Here is a 22,254-nt window from a genome sequence, read left to right as displayed (position 1 = left end):
TCTATGGCTGCGCCAAATTGGCAGTATTGAAAATAGGTTTGGTTAGAAGACTAGCATTGAAACAATAGTAATGGTCATACTTATGGTTATTAGGTTACTTATGCACCTTATAATATATAAGGTTTAATAATTTAAATGTATCAAGCGACTAATATTAGCGGTTTAAAGATAGGGGTATTTCTCTCGTAATTTCGCAAGATACTATACAATAAGAAATCCGTTCTAATATGGAATCATTTATAATTTGACTTTTCGATCTAAATTTATAAATGCATTTAGATTCGATTTGATAGAGAATATCAATATGCCCGATATAATTCTACGCAATTAAATTACCAGTCCCAGGAAAGAGGCTTATAATTTAATATCAATTATTGATGAACTTTAAGGGATTCAATTTTAGAACCTACTTTCGACGCCTTCGAATCCGCTCTAACGAGATAGGCTTAGCATTTGCGAAGAAACGGAAGAAGGTTTGCTCAGAAAAAATTATTTTATTTCCCATAAAACAACGCGTAGGTTAAAGCCCGTAGCATTGGAACGTAAAAACAGAAGGAAATTCTAACTGAATTAATTTATATATAACTGTATAAACTAGAAAATCTTAAAACGTTTCTTCAGAAGTCTCGTGAAAATTCCAAGGTTAAACTTGATTCATAGCAACGTTGTCCCGCTGGTTACGTGGCTTGGATTCGACCCTGTTCTTTTCGTCAGAATGGTACAAGGCGGATGACACGGCGATGATCAACAACTACCATTAAAAGTTAATAAATGAACATACAACAACTTATGAGGACAACAAAGACCAGAAAAGAAAAGCATACGTAAACAATGGCCATCACAATGAGTAAAGCTCCACAGGGCGTCATCAAGTCGTTGAAGTAGTCGCAGTCCTGGTACGTCTTGGCTATGGGGTTTATCTTGAAGACGTCCAATCCGAAGGGAGCTCTGCTGTCCGGCCCAATGTTGCTGGTAGCCACCTTGTCGATGACATTCAAAGCGGCATTAACAGCTCCGGACCTTGGAGCGATGGAGCTTGGCGTGGTATTTGGAAGAGAGGGTGGACTGTTGCGACTAACACCCCAAGTACTCATGCAGATGATGATACTCAATCGACGAAGACCTTCCGTTTTCTCTTCGCAAATGACCAAAGTCGCGATACCAACGCACATCGTGTAGGCGAACAGGAAAATCAATGAAGATATGTTCTGCAAAAATGTATGTTCAAGTACCAATCTTAACTCCGAAAAGAGACTTAAGTGAACTCACAATAACGTGCATCCAAGAAGTTCGATAAGCGACTGTGAAACAACCACCGACGGCAGCGATGCAGATGAAGACCCCAGCGGCGATGTCCGCGCAAGCCATGTCCCACAGTGGCTTCAAGTAGGCCCAAATACCAAGCTTGAAAACTTCGTTACGAACGGTACCAACCGACAGACCAAACACGGTGATTCCGAGAACCTTAGGGAAACCGATGATTAGTTACAATTGCATCAACCAGTCCATTACCGAACATACCCAAGCGAAAACATTGCAAACGATGACGGTCCGAGCCAAACATTGAGGACTACAACTCATCTTGCAATATTTATGGTAAACAGATTTAACGATTAGGAACTAAACACCGCTAGACGTAGAAACAATGTGATAGCAATACGAATGTGAATTTTCTTTATATAGACGGGTGTATGTCATAAAAAATTAACCTTAAAAAACATGTTCAAATTCATTTTTGATTCCTACGTCACATGATGCTAAAAAAAGGTATTATTGACGTTATATATAAAAATGCTGTACAAATTTCACGCGTATTTACAGTCAGGCATTCTTTTATTCGAAATTTTAAGCAGGTTCATTCTATCGTCATGCCAATAGTACGCGAACCAGCCATTCCTAGACCGTGCACGGCTGAAACATGGAAATCGTCGATTACGATGGGCAGCGTTCTATGTTGGGTAAATATTAGTTTATTTCGGTTCGTTGTTCAAATTTAACATTAAGTTTTCCATTTTACCATCAGACACTGGGAGTCATCATATTTGGAATGAGTATGGCTATGGTCTTGAAGCCCGTTTTCCACACTGAAGAGATCGAGATGCTACGTCCGTTGTTTCAAAGTTTGGTTGCGGCCATCACTTGCGCCACGCTGATCTGTATCATTGCTTTCTTGGGTTGCTGCGGAGCGAGTTGCAATTGCAGAAAAATTCTATATGCTGTGAGTAGTGTCTTCAATAGGTAGTCTTAACAATAAACCTCTCGTAAAGAAGCCAACTACTAGTCAAACCAAGTTAATTAGGTTCAACATCTACTTTACAGATGTTCTTGTTTTATATAGGGCAAAATATAGCGAAGACGCAAAAAATTTCAGTTAGGCCTAACACTTAATTTGCGTCGGCGTTAGTCTTATTTCTGCCACGGTTTTAAACCCAAGTGGCAAGTACCATTTAAAGAGTAGCTTACATGTCCAGGCTTTGTTTAAATGCTTCTGGAAAATTCATGAATCGATTTTATTGAAGTGCCTATTGACTCTTTGATCAAACAAAGATTCGATTTGTTAATCTTTCTACCATACCAGTACGTCACGGGACTCTTCGTCTTGTTCTTGTACCAACTAGCCGATGGTGCCGCTTTGATCTACTACGGAAACGAACTCTACACTGTCGTTCAATACGTCAGCATCGAAATGTGTTTGGTAAGGCTGTGAAAGTATTGTTATCTAAAATATTGACCCTTGGTTTTCCACCACAGGGACGAAAATTAACGCCGAAGGACCGGAAGGGGAGAGAGTTGGGTACAGAAACAACGACGGCACGTATCCAAAGGGTTCTGGACCGCGTCTCCCGGGCCATGAACGAGAATAAGGACAAGGATGACGACCAGGATAGCGGCACCAAGGAACTGGAAAAGATGATCGACCGTTTCAACAAACACTACTCGCTATTCAAGTGTCCAGCCGATAGAGACCTGGCTACTCCAGTTGGAGCTCTCCTTGTGTTCACCAGCATGATTTACGTAAGATACAATTATGTGCCCAGAATTTGGGACTCAAAAATTAACGTATATTCGTTACTTGCAGATCTACTTAGCCTACTGCAGTTTCATGCTGTTAAAGAATATTGATGGCAAGAAAAGTACAGTTAGAACGGACCCCAAAGAGTCTCGTTATCCGAACACTGTGGAAAAGAACTCCAATTATCAAGGCTTTGAAGGCAACGGAGCCAGATATTCCAGCTCGACAGGCACCTCGCTAACAGATTCGATGCATAATGTGCAAATTACCATTGGGCGTGACGGGGGAGGTGAGATTGTACCATAATTATATTAATGTATCTCCTTGGAAATAAGCAATTACTGCTAATGTTATTCGTTGGAAACATGATCCTCCGCTGGTTCCCATTGATTTCTCAATTATTTTTGGGATAAAACATAGTGCGGGCGAAATATGTCCTAAGCTTCTTTAAAACTATTTAAAGGCCTAGGTTTTCTTCTACCTGTCCCCCTTTAAATTAGGCCAACATGTTCAGCGGTTGGCCTACCACCAGGATATTTGTGCTCCACTAAGTTAATTTAAAGGGGGACAGGCAGAAAAAAACCTAGGCTTTTAAGACTAAATTATGGGATCAAGAATGTACTTATTTATAACTAGGGACAATGGCTATGATGGTTCGATCTGCGGGTCTAAATTTTCCCAGGCAAGGATAGGGGGAAAGGAAATCGTTACCGGCGGGGTTTAAAAAGCAGATACCGGTCATATTGGATTGGTTTTAGGGGTAAGGCCTTGCACTTCGAACGTGAGGTGGATTTGGAGCAAAACTAAGTCCTCTCAACATGGGAATAAATGCATTCTGGTAGGCAGTGTGGTATATGTATAAAAACGTTGAACGATCAAATTTGCGCCTGGTGCCATGATGCAATCGGTTACAGAGTAACTCCGCCCAAAAAAACCGCGTGGTCGAGGCGCGCGCTAAAGGTTAAAACCGTTTCTAGTTGAAGCACTCGGATTTTAGGGCGGAGTTATTGTGAAACCGATTAAATCATGGCCCAAGCGATGCCTTTTGTTTATATACTGTATTTCTAATCATTTAGATTTTCCGCCAGTGGTAACTTACTATTCGCCTAGTTCCGGCGAGTTCCCCAGTAGATACGGCACCCCGATGGGAGGCGAGGGTGTGTCACCCGTTCTCACCCCTCCGCCAAATTCTGTATCGGCGGACACAGCCGGACGGAAGTTCACCTTCGACCACGTGCAGCCCATGGTAGTCGACGTCCCGAAATCGACCCCGAGACCGAGGCCCGCAACCACCAAGAACGGCGCGTTTCCTCTCAGTAAACCACCGTACCAATTGGGCGACCGAATCAATTCTTCTCCGCCTTCCATCGTAATTCAGCCACCGACGCCCAAGAAACCCGAAGATTCAGACGAAGATACCGATCCACGAACTTCGCAGTCGGATAAAACGATCCCGTATAACCAAGATTAAATTATCTATTTTATTTTAATTTCGTTTTGCAATTTTATTAAACCGTTTTTCGAATTTTTTCTGGACTGTTAATTTTGAACGATGTTAAATTAATTTAGCGTCTGAAAATAACCTACATCAATAATATTTATATTTAGGGAGAATGAGTTACTCCAAAAATAAGCTCATCCCCTTAAATAAAGCTATCAGCCCGGTATTTCAATGGTTTTCCCTAAACTAACGTTTAGGCTTCATACGTATTTTGGTTACAAGTATCGCCGTTTTCAGACCGAGTTTTACATAAAAAATCTGCTTTTTCAAAATTATCTCTGCACCGAAGCTGAAAGTTTCAACCGATAACCATTGAAATTCCAAAGTTGTCTGCTATTTCTTCATATTTAGTTGACGGATAATAAAGCAGATGGCTCTATATTTCCTAAGCTTGAAACACACGTTGGTGACGATTTACCCCCGCCCTTTCTTATTCTCATGTTGGGAGAAGATTCAACCATAATGCCCACGGAAAATCTTGACATACTCATTCTCCCTAAGTAGAAGTAAGTATTCTTGCTTACGTAGAAAGTTAATCAAGCCTGCTAGTATACGCTTTGTCGGTTTCAAACGAAAATGACACGCAGCGCCTTTCGTGGTGAGATCACGTGTAACTTGGTTAAAAGTTTTACCCACCCCCATTGAAATTAATGTAAAGTTGGTGATAATTAAACGTTAATTAACCTACCAAATGGTATACGAAATATTCCACTGACAATTCTTTATTATATATCTTTATTGCTTTATAACGTTCAAAAATAATATTTTTAACGCGCCATATAGATAATCGAACATCTGCTCGTTTAGGTAAAGTTTGCGTTGTCAACGCGCGTAGCTAGCTACTAGCTCTATTTCTTCACTAACGGTTTGTTTCACAGATATTGCGTCATGTGTACCCTACGTATTATTTGACGTCATCGAATCTCAAATGCCGATTATGCCGTCTCACAATTAGCTCTACGTCTGATAAACCAACGGAAATTATTTTAGTAAACAAACAGGTTTGAACAACCAAGGCTTAGGAACTAAAATGAACTACAAAAGTCTATAATATCTAGGAGCAACAAACACAACACCCCACACAAGGAGAACGCAACCCGTCAAAAGTCGTGGATTTTCTTGTGTACAGTTTTCATTGGCTAGACGCTTTAGCGCCTGCTGCCGTCGGAAGGGGAAAATTCGGAAATTGTCTTCCCCCCGCCCGTAAAACGTTCAGCGTAAAGGCTCGTGACGCTCGTCCAATGAAATTCGTACACAACCCTTCGTTAGCGTGTTTAAAGTCTAGCTGCGTTCTCCTTGTGTTTGTTGCTCCTAGATGTAATTAATTTGAAAATTAATGAAGTTCTCGGAGATTCACGTTCTAAAATAAATTTGCATTGTAAAATAAAAGAACAGGTCTATTGGAAAAAATAGTTTAAATTCAGGTTGAGCTTTTCTGGCGCATCTGCAGATTCTTTTGAGCCTAGGCCTAACTCTTCTAGGCTTGATATGGGTTTTAATAACGGTGGTGGAATATCCGACTTCGACGACTTGTTCCACTTTCGGAAAGCGATCATTTATTGTTCATTTCCCCCAACCTTTTATTTTTCTAAACTACGCATTATTTAACTTCATCCGCACAAACCGAGCGAGTTTATAAATTTCAATAAAGCTACATTGGGCTGACTAAAATTCCGACAACAAAAAATTCCTTCTCAATTTAGAGGTTTTCCATTTGCTTAAATACATATGTCAAAAGTGACATAATTACCTAAAGTGTGACAATCCCTGTACTTTCGTATTCTAAAGGTTTAATAAATGCTCGACTAACCACATAAAAGACTATTTGTGGACGCCTTTCTGGATCGTTTTTTAGTCTATGGTATTATATCGTAGGTATATGGCGATAGCATCTCCACTTAACGACGAAAAATCAATAAGTACACTAACTTTGACCAGTGCTACTTAGTTCCTCCGTTCCTCACTACGAGGCGTTATTTGTTGGTATTAACTTCCTTCCCTCCCCAAGGCATACTTTCCCTTCTCCCCTCCCAACTTGTATTTCGCTCGTAACATTCATTAAGAAATAGGTCCGATTGACACACTTTTGGTAATTATGTCACTTTTGATATGTTAGTGAAGATTTTTGAATGGAATAAAGGTACAGTGGCATACTTATGAGTAATGTTACATATGCTGGTAGCTTTAAAGATGTAGAGTGTTAAAGTCAGACGCATAAAATCAATCGCTCAATGTAAGCTGGAAAGGCTAATTACTTGAAAATAATTTACGATCTAATTTCAAAATATTGGCCTACACTAGTTGCAGTGGCGTAACTAAGCACCCACAGACCCCGCGACCGCGGGGGGGGGGGGGAGGGGGCATGACATTTTCACCAAATAGGGGGCCCTTTGGTTTTAAGTATTGATTTTTAATTTATTGAAATTTTTATAAAATTAAAAAAATTATGCTTTAACTATTGGTAAAAATGTAGAAATCTGGCACTGTGGCACATATCCCCAATATTCTCAGAGAACTTGTAAAAGTGGGGAAAATCGGCAAAAGCAGATGCAATTAGTTTTTCTTCATCGTTATTGGTAATAATACTACTTGCATTTCAATATAATTTTAATCGTTTGCTTATATTTTGAAAAGTTTATTTAAAAAAAAACATTCTTATTACTCTTTAATTTGATTGTAGCAGACGCTAGATCATAGACGCTAGATCATAGACGCTATGAAGCTAGTGCTAATTCATTACGTATCTAGCTTCCGAAGGTCACCAAAAGAGGGCGGGAATTTGTTAACGTACACTGGAAAGAAAAGTTTACACCTTTTACGCTAAATTAAATTTATCGCTTGTTCTGGTGGTGAGAGTTACTCTACACCGTCAAGGTCAGACTATAAGGACTACACTTTTTACTCCTCTGATAAAATAGTCTGCTCTTCTGGAATTTATGTGCTAAAATGACCACAGGCAGCCATTTTTACCTCGACTCGAACAATTCGCCAACAAAGAATCGGAGTAAAATGACGTCATACGGTTACTCTTCTTGCCCTACTCCGAATCCCGGAACAAGCGAAAAGTATCCACAAATTAGGTTTAAATAGGTTTCGAGCCATCTGCTTTAAAATCCATCAACGTGAGTGAAGAAATAGCGCCATCTGCCTGAATATCCGTTAACTTAATATGTGAAGAAATAGCGGATAACTTTGGAATTTCTATGTTTTTCGGTTGAAACTTTCGGCTGTTGTGCAGAGAGAAATTGAACGAGCAGACAGCTGTTAAATATTCAATTTAAAACTCGGTCGGCAGGGGTGATACAAATTTAAACTACGCACGAAGCTTATTCGCGGCCGAAACGAGTCTATAGGTGGTGAGAAATAAGGAATTTTTTTAAACTGGACCTGTGACCAGTAGCACCTAGGTAGTTTAATTAAAAAACTGGCCACTGGCCACTTACCATTTTTAACCTTCAAAATAAGGCTTTCATAATTAATGGTCAAATTATCTATTCTTGACAATATGTACTATAGACCCGACCCGAACAAGCCTACTGAGAGAGATACTGTTTATATTTCTTTTTGCTAACGGCTCAATTCGCTTCTTCTATACTGTGTGTAGAGTGCAGAGTAGACAGACCCACGACACAAAATCACCCACCCATATGCACAATTGACACAATGCCAAGCACACAGCATAGAAACAAAGACCAAACAATTTTAGGGATTAATATAGATTTTTTTTAATGAACTAAATTCTTGAAGGGAAAAAACTTTGAATTAATTAAGTGGTCACCAGGGCCAATAACACCCCAAGCATTTAGTTTTTAATCTGGCCTAGCTAATTTTTAAACTGGCGATTGGCCTGTGATAGTGCCTTATTTCTCACACTGGGTTGCACCTATGATCTAGCGTCTGCTATAGAAAAACTAAAAAGTCAGAAGAATATTTTTTTCTTCAATAAACTTATCAAAATATAAGCAATCGATGCAAAAATTATATTAAATTGCAAGTATCATTATTTATAAAGTAAAATTTATGAATAACGATGAGGGAAAAACCCGGAAAACTAATAGCGTCTGCTTTAGCCGCTACCTATCTAGGTTTCAATGGTGAACCAAAGAAAAACTTCTAATTGGTCTGAATTGTAGTCTGCTATATAAATTTATCTGCTGCTCCAAATAAGCGAGTTTCAACAAACTTACCGCCATCTATCGACTTTAAAAATAACTATTAGGATGGTACTTTTCCTAACAAAGGGAAACCTAAACTAAACCGAGGTCACGTTTAGGTAGCACGTCAAAGTACCATTCTTGTCTGCTTTTTCGCCTAACTACGCATGCATCAGATGAAATTATTGAAACTCGCTTATTGGGTTGGCTAATGCATGGGCCAATAAAAGATTTCATCGCTAATGCAACAAAATAACAATTTAATGAATTATTCGTCCGAATGCACTCTGACGTCCTATTGGAAATATCTTCATTCTCTTTGTGTTACCCTAAAATTTGCCCGGATACGAGAATAATTTCCGGTTATTTTTTTCGCAGTGGAAAAGCTTTGCTGACAATCACCGAGGAAAAACATATACGGGTGGTCATCAAAAACAAAATCAGGAAAATAGCAATTTAGTTTAAATTGACCCCTATCGTTTTCAAAAGATTTAGTCGATAAAGATAGTTTTTTCTTCATTTCTAAGATAATTAATGGCCGAGTCTTCAACCATTTCAGCCCAGAAGGAAATTAATCTTAAAAGATCCCTTCACCCCACCCTCTAAGGGCTGAAGAGGGCCTCTGACGACGCCATGTCGTCAATTGACTGAACGCAAACTATTAATCAGATTCGGGAGATTGGACCGCACCCTTTTCGCCACCCCCGACGTCAGAAACATTATGGCATCATTTCCTGACGTTCCCTCCCTTCGAAATAAACGACGGATCCATCTGGGACCCTGGGAGTCACTTGGAAAGCCAACTACTTTTTCCATTGATTTCGAATTTTTCGAAAATGAAATATATAATGGAGACCGTATCGCCATCTATCAGGCTCGAATAGAGTTACATATTTTTTACGGCAATTTTTGTTGGAGATACTGCCATCTATAAAGTGATCGTGAAAACTTAATTTTCCTTTACTCAATAAAATCTGAGATTTCAAAATGAAGATTACAATTTTATTCGTGAAATTAGCAATGGCCACCGTTTGTTGATATTTTACTTCAGTGTGATGGACTTGAAAATAATTATTATTTAGGTACTACCAGAAGTATATGAAATATCTCTTACGAAAGCAGTGTCCATCTTGTAATCCTGCTAATATTATTGGTGTGAAAACTGTACCTACAAAATATGTTTCGTAAGTGAAAATAGTGCGGGACCATGGGCGTAGTTAGTTCCATGGCGGGACGAAAATATCATATAGTTACTTTCCAAAATTATTACATCTGGAAAATATTATCTATGTAAAAATGGATGGTGGTATTATGTACAAGATAGATTAACTCCAACATTGTTTGACCGATCATCATGAAAGCTGGCACATCTAAGTGTTTTTTTCACGGAGACGGAAAATTGGTATACATAGATATTTGAACACGGACAAAATTTTCACGCGATCCATTTTGCTATAACTCGCCACTAGATGGCGCTGCAGCGCATCAACTTCTATACCGTTCAATATGTACATCTATACACCAAACATGGTCTAATTAACTTGCACCAAATCAGAATTTTAAGTTAGTTCGATTACATAACGAATAGAATAGTCAAAAATATAGATCATTCACGTGAATTATTATTAAAAGAAATTAAATATTTATGAAATTATATAGTTCTTCGTCAATTTATACCAATAAAAATAATGAAACCATATCAGTAGGAGTTATCTTTCATTTTTCCACATTAACAAACAAATATACACTGGCAGAACAACGTCTGCCGAGTTCAGCTAGTTTTATCTAAGTAACTATCTCTACCGCGAGTAATTTTAACATATTACATTGTTTAGAGGGAGTAATGCAAGTGGTATTATTATAATAATATTTTGAGACGTGATGCGGTGTGATATTAGCTCTCATTGAAGATAAATGTTTCATTTTGACGGTATAAACTGAGGGAATTTCTTGAGCAGCTACCGATTAGATGGCGCCACTAACGTCGTATGTACTAGGGGGCTAAAGCTATTTTCACCAATGGAGACGCCGGTGAAAGGTCACGCTTTTTCATTGCCAATAGAAAAGAAGGAGAGAGGGCAATAACCTTTCACCCGCTTTCTCATTGGCGGAAAAAGCTTAAATGCCCTTATACTTAGTGGCGCCATCTTATCGGTGGCTGCTAAGTTTAAATTAAAAAAGTTTATATTGACAAATAAAATGTCGTTTGCAGATTCAACTCTATCACGTTTCAAATGTAAAAATTTGGGTCGGGTACAGAATAAAAATACATACACGCGATTTAAAAGCTTCGTATATATATTGCCCAAGTTTTTGATGAGAAATAAATGATCAGGGAAATCAATTCTGATAAAGATAATAACAATAATAATAAACGCAGAAGAAGAAATTGCAAGTTGAGATTATTTTCGTTCGAAAAATCTTTCACGTTTTTTTCTTAATTTCGATGTGTCGAAATTTATTAAAGTCGACGCGAAATGTTTTCCCACCCACAGCGAGACAATTACCCGCGAGGTATCAAAAAGACACCCCATTTCTAATTGTTTTATTCGACTTTTATTTTTCCAAGTGGATTTCTTCACAAGTAACGTAATAGACATAAGTATGACTAAGGTTCGACAACTATCCGAGATTTGTAACTAGTCTTTGGAACTGTCAACATGAAAACTAGAAATCGTCTTTTTCGTGAAACAGCCAAGGCCTACAGGAAATTAAACAGCCAAGGCCTATTGAAAATTAAACAGCCAAGGCCTATTGAAAATTAAACAGCCAAGGCCTATTGAAAATTAAACAGCCAAGGCCTATTGAAAATTAAACAGCCAAGGCCTATTGAAAATTAAACAGCCAAGGCCTTTTGAAAATTAAACAGCCAAGGCGTATTGAAATTAACAGCCAAGGCCTATTGAAAATTAAACAGCCAAGGCCTACAGGAAATTAAATAGCCAAGGCCTATTGAAAATTAAACAGCCAAGGCCTATTGAAAATTAAACAGCCAAGGCCTATTGAGAAATTAAAATAACTCTTACTTTGGCGAAAAAATAAATCCAAGGGCGTATTTAAGGGGGGGGGGTTTGGGGGTTCAAACCCCCCGAAATGCTGATTGACTGGGGGGGGGTGCCTAATAAAAATCAGTGAAACTTCCGTCAGCACCCCCCTTGAAATTTTCCCTCAAAACCCCCCCCCCTGAAATAAAATCCTGGATACGCCCTTGTAGACATCGGGTTCATATTTAAATGAACTAAAATTAGGGATTTATTTACGCTAGTTCAACGTCCGATGGCGCCACGCAATACTAGGCCAATATCCGTCCTTACAACTAAGAAAACCTAGCACATGCGCGGTGGCAAGCGAAGGAATCTGACCCCTAGTACCGTAAGTCTATAATATAGTTCCGTAAGTTTGTAACTTCGGGGAATATTTAATGAGAAGGTGGGGTGGCGGAGTGGTTAGCGCTTTCACCTCGCAGCAAAAAGAGCCTGGTTCGATCCCAGCTTGTGGCACTGGGTGGAAACTCGGAACAACTCCTTCTGCGTTGAGTGTGCAAGTTCTCTCCCCACTGGTTTAAGGGGTTTCCCCCCGAGCTCTTCGGTTTCCCCTTCCATAAAAACTTATTGAGGTTAACGGTAATAGTTAGTGTAGGGAGCTACGCATTGTAACCCGGCCACCTGAATTAAAGGCTTCAGAAGTCGCTTGATGACTTAGGCCTAAGGTGGTGCATTGGGTATTAGCCTAGCTGATTATTTGATTATTATTAAGTAAAATTGCTCATATTTTCAAAAATAATGAGAATAAAATTATAAATAATGTAAAATAATATTACTGTATGTATAGTAAACATAATTAACAACTTGTTTTGGGATACATTTTAGTATTATTCAAAAGATGGGTTTCGTTGCTTGCTAACGCGTCACACGTAGCCTTTGACAGCGGCTCGCTAGGGGGAGATTTTTTTCTTGTGATGATGTCATTTCGTTACTAGCTCTCAGAAGAAAATTCCCCAAAGTGACAAACTTATGGAACAATATTATAGACTTATGGTAATATGTATGCACGGTTAAACAAAAGCGAAAAATAGATTAAAAGTAAAATAAAGCAGAGTTTAAAAAAACCCAAGGTACCACTTTAGGCATAAGTCATCAAGCGACTTTTAAAGCCATTAATTCAGGTGGCCTGGTTACAATGCGTAGGAGGGTGGGGGCAGGCCCTTCATTCCACGCGAGCCAACAGCTCCGTACTCTAACTATTACCGTTAACCTCAACAAGTTTTTATGGAAGGGGAAACCGAAGACCTCGGGGGAAAACCCCTTAAACCAGTGGGGAGAGAACTTTGCAAACTCAACGCAGAAGGAGTGGTTCCGAGTTTTCACCCAGTGCCACAAGTTTGGATCGAACCCGGCTCCTCTTGATGCGAGGCGAAAGCGCTAACCATTCCGCCACCCCACCTTCTCATTAAATATTCCCCGAAGTTACAAACTTACGGAACTATATTATAGACTTACGGTACTAGGGGTCAGATTCCTTCGCTTGCCACCGCGCATGTGCTAGGTTTTCTTAGTTGTAAGGAGGGATATTGGCCTAGTATTGCGTGGCGCCATCGGACGGTGAACTAGCGTAAATAAATCCCTAATTTTAGTTCATTTAAATATGAACCCGATGTCTACAAGGGCGTATCCAGGATTTTATTTCAGGGGGGGTTTTGAGGGAAAATTTCAAGGGGGGTGCTGACGGAAGTTTCACTGATTTTTATTAGGCACCCCCCCCCCCAGTCAATCAGCATTTCGGGGGGTTTGAACCCCCAAACCCCCCCCCTTAAATACGCCCTTGGATGTCTATTCGCGACCGAAACGAGTCTAGGTGGCGTAACGGTGCTAGCTTCTCCGAGGTGGCGCCTATGATCTAGCGTCTGCTGCAGACAAATTGAAAAGGCAAAATAACGTTTTTTTTCTTAAAAAACCTTATCAAAACACAAGTTAACGATGCAATAATTATATTAAAATGTATCATTATTTACAAAGTCAAATTTACGAATAACGATGAGGAAAAACTAATAGCGTCTACTATCTAGGTTTCAATGTCGAACCAAAGGGGGCGTAGCGGTAGTTTTCGGTCGCGAATAACTATCTCCTTCACCATAAACAATAAAATTAGAGCTCAGAAAGATTGGCAACCACTAAAAAAACCACTGTAAAATTAGTGTCGACATCTCCCGGTGGGCATTGTAGTCTTTTTTATTGCAAGGAAAAATTGTAAGTAAAGAAATCAGAAAATTAAAACTTTAAAACACGTTATTATAAATAAAGTAATGTTTTTAACTGAAAAATAATGTTTAATATATTTTAAAAATGAAAATTATAAATTTTGGGTCCGATTTGACACATCCAATAAGCGTACGTTACGAATAGACTACCGCGCCAGGTTACAATGCGTAAAAGAACGGTACTCTTCCGCCACTGTCATGTAGTTCCCCTGTGAAGCTCTGTTGTTACTCAGATTTGAACTAATTAATACAGGAAACGTTTCGTTGCCACTCACGGTAAATTCCCAACCCTCTACCGGGAAAAGAATGCATAACAGCGACTGCGCAAGTGCGAAGCTACCAATAGTGTATTTTTCTCGACGGACCTTGATAGAGGTAGAGATCGGCGTTTTAATAAGAAATTATCGAAAAAATATCAGAAAAAACCGATTATTTTTGCATGTTAAATCGTTTTTTATTCGTATAAAATGTTCGTAAATAAACAGTTAACCAAAGTTTTTATAATTAATCAAAATTTTGCCAGTTAATTTATTTGTTCCGCCGATCTCTAGATAGCGGCCATGTTTAAAAATGGCGTTAGCTACTCCACCATACAGCCTTATATATATTAACAGGATATTAACTATTTCGATTTAAAAAAAAAGGCGCAAAATGTTTTGCGTTGCGTGTGAATGCCAACAGGTGACGCTACTTTTCACACAGAGTTAGTTATACCAAAAGTGACATAATTACCATAAGTGTGTCAATCGGACCTATTTCTTAATTAATGTTATGAGCGAAATACAAGTTGGGAGGGGAGAAGGGAAAGTATGCCTTGGGGAGGGAAGGAAGTTAAAACCAACAAATAACGCCTCGTAGTGAGGAACGGAGGAACTAAGTAGCACTGGTCAAAGTTAATATATTTTTTATTTTTTCGTCGTTCTGTGGAGATGCTATCGCCATCTACCTACGATATAATACCATAGACTAAAAAAAGATCCAGAAAGGCGGCAATAAATAGTCTTTTATGTGGTCGATCTCGAGTCGAGCATTCATTAAACCTTTAGCATACGAATGTACAGGGATTGTCACACTTTTTGCAATTATGTCACTTTTGGTTATACGCATTTCTTAGTCGTCCCTATAGAGTAATATCGGCGTGACGTATGTCAACGTCACCCATGCTTTTTCCTATAGATAAAAAACTGCCCTCAAAATGGCGGCCATAATCCAAAGCTACAGAGCGATACTACTCTATAGTTAATTATTTAAAAAAATGTAAGATGATTTAAGCTTCTTGTATAATGAGTTAAAACTGGTCAATTATTGAAAACGTACCGCAAAAGGTTTGAAGTATGCCATTGCCAATTAAAACCAGCCCTTGGATGTCAAAATGGCCATTAACTACGAACTTGCCAGCAGTGTTTTGTAAATTATACAAAAACTATGGCTCTAGAAAAACCATTACTGGTCATTCAATATATAGATTAGTGTCTGGGTCAGTCAGCCAAAATTTCCCCGAGACCCAAAGACCCAGTACATATATATCTCACTGAAACGGAAACGCATTAATCCATAATGAGCTTCACTAACCTTTATAATATTAAGTTTTGAAAAGGACCAGTTTATGTCCTCGGAGATCGAGGGTCGGGTTTTAGGATATTAAATAACCACTTTGAACTTGGACCAAAGTCATTAAATGTAATTGTTACAAGAAGGGGTAATAATAGTTCGTTACACTCTGGAATAATTTTTTTCCCCGCTGACAGTTACATCATAGTGGGTCAGGTTTTCTTTAAACCCCCTTTTTTGTGGTAAACGGATCAACGTTTTACCGGGCCACCTGGTCACCTCCATATAAGCTTTCCCTTTCGTCGGGGATTGCCTAATACTACGCTGCATGGATAATGTTGTATTTTTATGAATATATTTGTGGCTGACTGCGTCTCAAAAGTCGGCATTCGGCGCGATAAGCTAGCCGATCACAGAGATCGCCCGACAACAAGACGACGGCGTACGCAGACCCACCTAGACCCTCCTATTTTTATAATGTTAACTTTAGGAGCAAGAACTTGTTTGGTAATATCGAGAACATATGTAAAATATTTAGAAATACGAATAAAATATTTTGAAATACGAATAAAATATTTTGAAATACGAAGAATATTTTGAGAAATTTGAATAAAATATTTAGAAATACGAAGAATATTTTGAGAAATTCGAAGAAAATATTTATAAATACAAAGAATTATTTTTAGAAATGTCATGAACATATTTAATAATATCAAGAACATATTTAGGAATATCAAGAACATATTTATAAAAAAAAAATATATATTTAGAAATACAAAAAAAAAAATTAATAATTAGAAGTACCAAAAAAATATATTTAAAAATGCCAAAAAATATATTTAGAAATACCAAAAAATATTATATTTACCATGGTGCTCCTACTACCAAAATTATATTTACCCTGCTTCCTATACTACCTTAATTATATTTACCCTGGTGACTCTACTAACCCAATTATATTTACCGTGATGCTCCTACTACCAAAATTATATTTACCCTGCTTCCTATACTACCTTAATTTTATTTACCCTGGTGACTCTACTAACCCAATTATATTTATCTGGTGCCCCTACTACCACAATTATATTTACCCTGGTGCCACTACTACGCTAATTATATTGACCCTGGTGTGAAATTAAAGTGACATACAGAACGGCATCATAAGCTACTCATATGCGATTAAACTTAATTTGCATGAATCACATTTCAAATCCATACCGAGAGAAATATAAAAAAGATATATTTTTTTATTTAATTCTTTGGCCGTTGACAAATTTCGCTGATTACGCCGCCTCTGGATATGCGGGGAAAATTACACTGGAGAGAGAGAATTAACCGACGTGACTAATTAGGATTCAAAGCTAGGCGTTAGTTTCTACAAATGTCTGATTTTGGATGTAGTACGGAAACTTGAAAGACACCCGTCCTGGACCGCTCCCTCCCTCCAACTAAATTCCCTTTAAATATATTTAAACTTGATATTTGAACTTTGGCGGAATTTAGTTTAAAAGGATGATCTTACGCAACGCTATTTCAAGCTTTGACAAGCGACGAAGTAATTAAACTCGGTGACTATACAAGGGCCGCGACCGCTCTGACTTTCGCTATTATCATTATACATTTAGCCGGACCAACTGGTTTTTGGCTTTTTTACTTTAAAAATCCTCTTTGTTATTGTTACGGAGGTAAAAGAAATTTAAGGTCGTAATCTGGGTGCTTACATTTTGTTCGAGATATTGTCACTAATTTATAAAACGTTTTTTTTAACTGTTAAGGAGTAAAAATTATTTTCCAAATTTAAAGGGAGTAGAAAGTGTTTAAACAATTAGGGGTATTAATTATAGAATTTGTGTCTTGGATGTGTTTTGTCTAGTGTCTGTCATGAGCATTATTTGATAGCCACAATTTGATTCGTCTAAAGTGTAATATTAAAGGGAGTAGAAAGTGTTTTAAAAGTTTTGGGTAGTAATTGTGGGGGTTTTAATTGTGGGGGTTGTAATTGTGGGGATAGTAACTGTGGGGGTTGTAATTGTGGGGATAGTAACTGTGGGGGTTGTAATTGTGGGGATAGTAACTGTGGGGGTTGTAATTGTGGGGATAGTAACTGGGGGGTAGTAATTGTGGGGATAATAACTGTGGGGGTACTAATTGTGGAGGTGATAATAGTGGGACTCGTAATTGTAGGCGGTAGTTGTTCTAGAGGTGGTAATAGTGGGGGCAGTAATTGTGATGGTTGTAAAATGGGGGTAGTAATTATGGGCGTAGTAAAAGGGGGGGGTAGAAATAGTGGAGGTGCTAATTGTGAGGGCAATAATTTAATTACAAAGCTCCGGAATTTGTCTACAGGATGATTTTTTCTACTATCCACCATAAATACTAAAGCCCAGTTCACACTATACAATTAATCGGGCCACTTAATTGAAACCAACTAATTGTAAATAAGAAAATTTATTAGTGTGAACAGAAAAATTGTAACCATTGTTTCAACTTTTTCTGTTCACACTGTACAATTTTCTTGCTTACAATTAGTTGGTTTCAATTAAGTGGCCCAATTAATTGTATAGTGTGAACTGGGCTTAAGTGACAGCAATTTTTTTTATTAGTCTGTAACTTAACTTTAAAGGGAGTAGAAAGTGTTTTAAAAATTAGGGGTTTGTTATTAGGCGGGCAATACTTACCAATTTCAAATCAGCTCAATCTGCATTCCCATATATTACGATAGACGTTTGTTTTGCAATTAGAATATAGTTCAGCACCTTTGTCATAGATGGCGCTAAAATATATTTTATCTTAATTAGAGCAGACAACGTACAAGTAACGAAACGAAGCTCGAATCTCGTCCTACTTTAAACTCCCTTTAAATTAACGAATGATACGATCTAATATGCAAAGCTGAAATTTTTATGTAATTGATTTTTTCGTTTTCAATTTGGTTTTACGAAGATGGCCTCACAGAAGAAAAAAAATCCAATTTAAATTGTGGGCCGAATATCCGATTCATCATTAATAAAACAAATGTTCACCAGAGTTTGCAAACGAACGAAATATATAAAGGCATAAGTAACATCAAAATCGTAAGTATGACACTTAACAATTTCGATTTATGATACTTTTTCGCGGAGTGATTGCATACCCGGAAATTTATGTTGCGATTCAATAATTTATCACGATTTTACAACAGTACACGTTATTTTTACTTTTGAAAGAGTTGAAATTTTAAGTTTAAATAATCTGTCTGTGCTGATTTAAAAATAATTGAGTAATTTATCGCTATAATATCCAATTGAACGTTATTTTTAGTTAGTTTCAACTAGGAGCATTGGAGCAATAAACACAAAGAGAACGCAGCTAGCCTTTAAACACGCTAAGGAAGTGTACAAATTTCATTGGACGAGCCTTTACGCTGGACGCAGGCGCTAAAGCGTCTAACCAATGAAAACTGTACGCGAGAAAATGCACGACTTTTGACGGGTTGCGTTCTCCTCGTGTGGGGTGCTGTGTTTGTTGCTCCTAGGTTTCAATAAGCCTTGGCTAATCTTTGGGGGGCACCGTTACCTAACATTTCCAAAATTAGTAAAATTTTTCTGAGATTTGTCAGGTAATAATTTATAATTTTTATAGTCATTGTCAAAATAGACAACCAAGAAAACAATTAACGCCGGGGGAATAGTAAGCGTGTCATACTTACCTCTATTAAGTTACTTATATTAAAGATAATACGCAGTGACCCTCTTTAAGGTACCGTAAACGTACGATTATCTTTAAATATTTGAGACTGCTACTGGGGAGTTTGCTTTAGAAAGAAGTCTAAATTAATTGGATGCTGCGATCTGCGGGAAAGGCGCAGCAGGCGGAAGTGGCAAAAGTGGAGGAGAGGAGCCGAAACACTCCCCTTCATTAGCTTTTTAGCCCCACACCGAGACGTCGACCAAAAAAATCATTCCACAATTTCGAAGAAATTGAAAGTAGAATTCCACATTTGGCAATATTTTTATTTTCGCTAAAACAGAGGCCTGACTATGACCTGGGTTACATCATTTAACCAGAAGTCCATTATATATTACTTAAGGAATATAAGTATCCATTTAGGGAGGAGATAAGTATCTGTCTAGGATGTAGGGAAGTATCCGTCTAGGATAAAGAAGTATCCATTAGAAATATAGAGGAGTATCCATTAAGAATATAGGTAAGTATTATTTAAGAATAAAGTGAAGTATCCATTAAGAATATAGGAAAGTATTATTTAAGAATAAAGTGAAGTATCATTTAAGAATAAAGAGAAGTATCATTTAAGAATACAGAGAAGTATCATTTAAGAATACAGTGAAGTATCATTTAAGAATAAAGAGAAGTATCATTTAAGAATTTAGAGAAGTATCATTTAATAATACAGAGAAGTATCATTTAAGAATATAGAGAAGTATCATTTAAGAATACAGAGAAGTATCATTTAAGAATACAGAGAAGTATCATTTAAGAATATAGAGAAGTATCATTTAAGAATATAGAGAAGTATCATTTAAGAATACAGAGAAGTATCATTTAAGAATACAGAGAAGTATCATTTAAGAATACAGAGAAGTATCATTTAAGAATACAGAGAAGTATCATTTAAGAATATAGAGAAGTATCATTTAAGAATATAGAGAAGTATCATTTAAGAATATAGAGAAGTATCATTTAAGAATATAGAGAAGTATCATTTAAGAATACAGAGAAGTATCATTTAAGAATATAGAGAAGTATCATTTAAGAATACAGAGAAGTATCATTTAAGAATACAGAGAAGTATCATTTAAGAATATAGAGAAGTATCATTTAAGAATACAGAGAAGTATCATTTAAGAATACAGAGAAGTATCATTTAAGAATATAGAGAAGTATCATTTAAGAATATAGAGAAGTATCATTTAAGAATATAGAGAAGTATCATTTAAGAATATAGAGAAGTATCATTTAAGAATATAGAGAAGTATCATTTAAGAATACAGAGAAGTATCATTTAAGAATACAGAGAAGTATCATTTAAGAATAAAGAGAAGTATCATTTAAGAATACAGAGAAGTATCATTTAAGAATACAGAGAAGTATCATTTAAGAATACAGAGAAGTATCATTTAAGAATATAGAGAAGTATCATTTAAGAATATAGAGAAGTATCATTTAAGAATATAGAGAAGTATCATTTAAGAATACAGAGAAGTATCATTTAAGAATATAGAGAAGTATCATTTAAGAATACAGAGAAGTATCATTTAAGAATACAGAGAAGTATCATTTAAGAATATAGAGAAGTATCATTTAAGAATATAGAGAAGTATCATTTAAGAATATAGAGAAGTATCATTTAAGAATATAGAGAAGTATCATTTAAGAATATAGAGAAGTATCATTTAAGAATACAGAGAAGTATCATTTAAGAATACAGAGAAGTATCATTTAAGAATATAGAGAAGTATCATTTAAGAATATAGAGAAGTATCATTTAAGCATGGTGTAGAGAAGTATCATTTAAGCATGGTGTAGAGAAGTATCATTTAAGCATGGTGTAGAGAAGTATCATTTAAGCATGGTGTAGAGAAGTATCATTTAAGCATGGTGTAGAGAAGTATCATTTGAGCATGGTGTAGAGAAGTATCATTTAAGCATGGTGTAGAGAAGTATCATTTAAGCATGGTGTAGAGAAGTATCATTTAAGCATGGTGTAGAAAAGTATCTATTTATGGTGTAGAGAAGTATCTATTTATGGTGTAGAGAAGTATCTATTCATGGTGTAGAGAAGTATCCACTTAGGATGTAGAAACGTAGCTATCCAGGATGTACAAAAGTATCCATCGATGTTGTAGATAAATATCTATTTAGGATATAAAATGATAAATGTACTTGATAAATGCGGTGTTCACAAAACGGCGGAAGGGCCCGCCGCATCACGGCTATACAAATTAACACGTATTACTCCGCCTAAAGAAGTAAAATATTAAAATTATATTCTGTAGGAATACTTAGTTATTTTTAAATCAAATCACCATAATAACCATTTTTAGGCGTGTTAATTTTTCTCCCGAAACGTATTTTGCAGAAAGAACGGTCATAAAAAGTAGTGCGTTTCAAAAGAATAACATAAGCAGTATAAATCGGATACTTATCCCGTAAGATATATATAATATACTTCTGGTCAAACCAAAAATAGTGAAATAGATTTAGCAACATAATTTTACTATCTAGATCTATTATTTTAATCCAATTAAATATTAATCAAAATATCATACCAAGTTAAGACCTGATTTTAAATAAGTATTTTCTTCTCAGGTCAAACCATTTTCGAAAGATCGCCCAAATAACGTATTGTCATGTAATTATTTAAACAATTAAAGGCAGTTCACACTACAACAATTTCATTAACGCTCCGTTTGAAATTTACAACGAAATGACGTCTTGTGAAACATTAAGGTACGAACAGTACCTGTCTTACGTACTACATGCCGTTAAGGCAATAAATTTGCAATTTCGGTATAACGTCAATGGCGTACTCAATTTCTACAAAGATAAATCGGTCGATCACAGCGAGAGATTAAAGCGAGAGTATTTTGTTATCTCTCAACTGCGCCGAATCCTCATAAATTTCGCGATTTCGATTGGCAAATGATGCTTGTCAAAATGGGCCGACCAAACAGGACGATTTTGTAAATACGTTCAACTATCCCTATTACATTCAATAATTCTGCCCACGTAATATTATATATAAACTGCTTTTAATTTACATAAATGTTATTCAAAT

At 36.9% G+C, this 22,254-nt stretch overlaps 2 protein-coding genes across 2 annotated transcripts; one reads left to right on the top strand and one right to left on the bottom strand.

The window, feature by feature from the left end:
- Positions 1 to 474: 474 nt before the first annotated feature.
- LOC149953215 (uncharacterized) lies at positions 475 to 1,605 on the bottom strand. Its single transcript, XM_090170247.1, has 4 exons — positions 1,522 to 1,605; positions 1,270 to 1,464; positions 825 to 1,208; positions 475 to 751 (listed from the first exon to the last, which is right to left on the bottom strand). Exons 1-4 carry the CDS (start codon positions 1,579 to 1,581, stop codon positions 644 to 646), a joined length of 747 nt encoding a protein of 248 aa, XP_090026373.1. The 5' UTR covers positions 1,582 to 1,605; the 3' UTR covers positions 475 to 643.
- Positions 1,606 to 1,803: 198 nt separating this feature from the next.
- On the top strand, positions 1,804 to 4,533 carry LOC149953214 (uncharacterized). Its single transcript, XM_090168816.1, has 6 exons — positions 1,804 to 1,958; positions 2,024 to 2,218; positions 2,579 to 2,695; positions 2,752 to 3,015; positions 3,080 to 3,302; positions 4,090 to 4,533. Exons 1-6 carry the CDS (start codon positions 1,869 to 1,871, stop codon positions 4,482 to 4,484), a joined length of 1,284 nt encoding a protein of 427 aa, XP_090024942.1. The 5' UTR covers positions 1,804 to 1,868; the 3' UTR covers positions 4,485 to 4,533.
- The last annotated feature ends 17,721 nt before the right edge of the window (positions 4,534 to 22,254 follow it).

This window comes from Leiobunum rupestre, chromosome 3 (assembly GCF_980474605.1).
Source record: "Leiobunum rupestre chromosome 3, qqLeiRupe1.1.hap1, whole genome shotgun sequence".
In the NCBI taxonomy this organism is placed as follows: Eukaryota; Metazoa; Arthropoda; class Arachnida; order Opiliones; family Sclerosomatidae; genus Leiobunum; species Leiobunum rupestre.
This window is presented reverse-complemented; position numbering and strand designations above follow the sequence as displayed.

Excerpts from the sequence above, each read along its gene's own strand:
- LOC149953215 (XM_090170247.1), bottom strand. The coding sequence starts at position 1,581 with ATGAGTTGTAGTCCTCAATGTTTGGCTCGGACCGTCATCGTTTGCAAT. Across the intron at positions 1,465-1,521 it reads TTTGCAATGTTTTCGCTTGG|GTTCTCGGAATCACCGTGTT; the intron begins GTATGTTCGGTA and ends GGTTTCCCTAAG. Across the intron at positions 1,209-1,269 it reads CTTCTTGGATGCACGTTATT|AACATATCTTCATTGATTTT; the intron begins GTGAGTTCACTT and ends ACATTTTTGCAG.
- LOC149953214 (XM_090168816.1), top strand. The coding sequence starts at position 1,869 with ATGCCAATAGTACGCGAACCAGCCATTCCTAGACCGTGCACGGCTGAA. Across the intron at positions 1,959-2,023 it reads TGGGCAGCGTTCTATGTTGG|ACACTGGGAGTCATCATATT; the intron begins GTAAATATTAGT and ends TTTTACCATCAG. Across the intron at positions 3,303-4,089 it reads CATTGGGCGTGACGGGGGAG|ATTTTCCGCCAGTGGTAACT; the intron begins GTGAGATTGTAC and ends CTAATCATTTAG.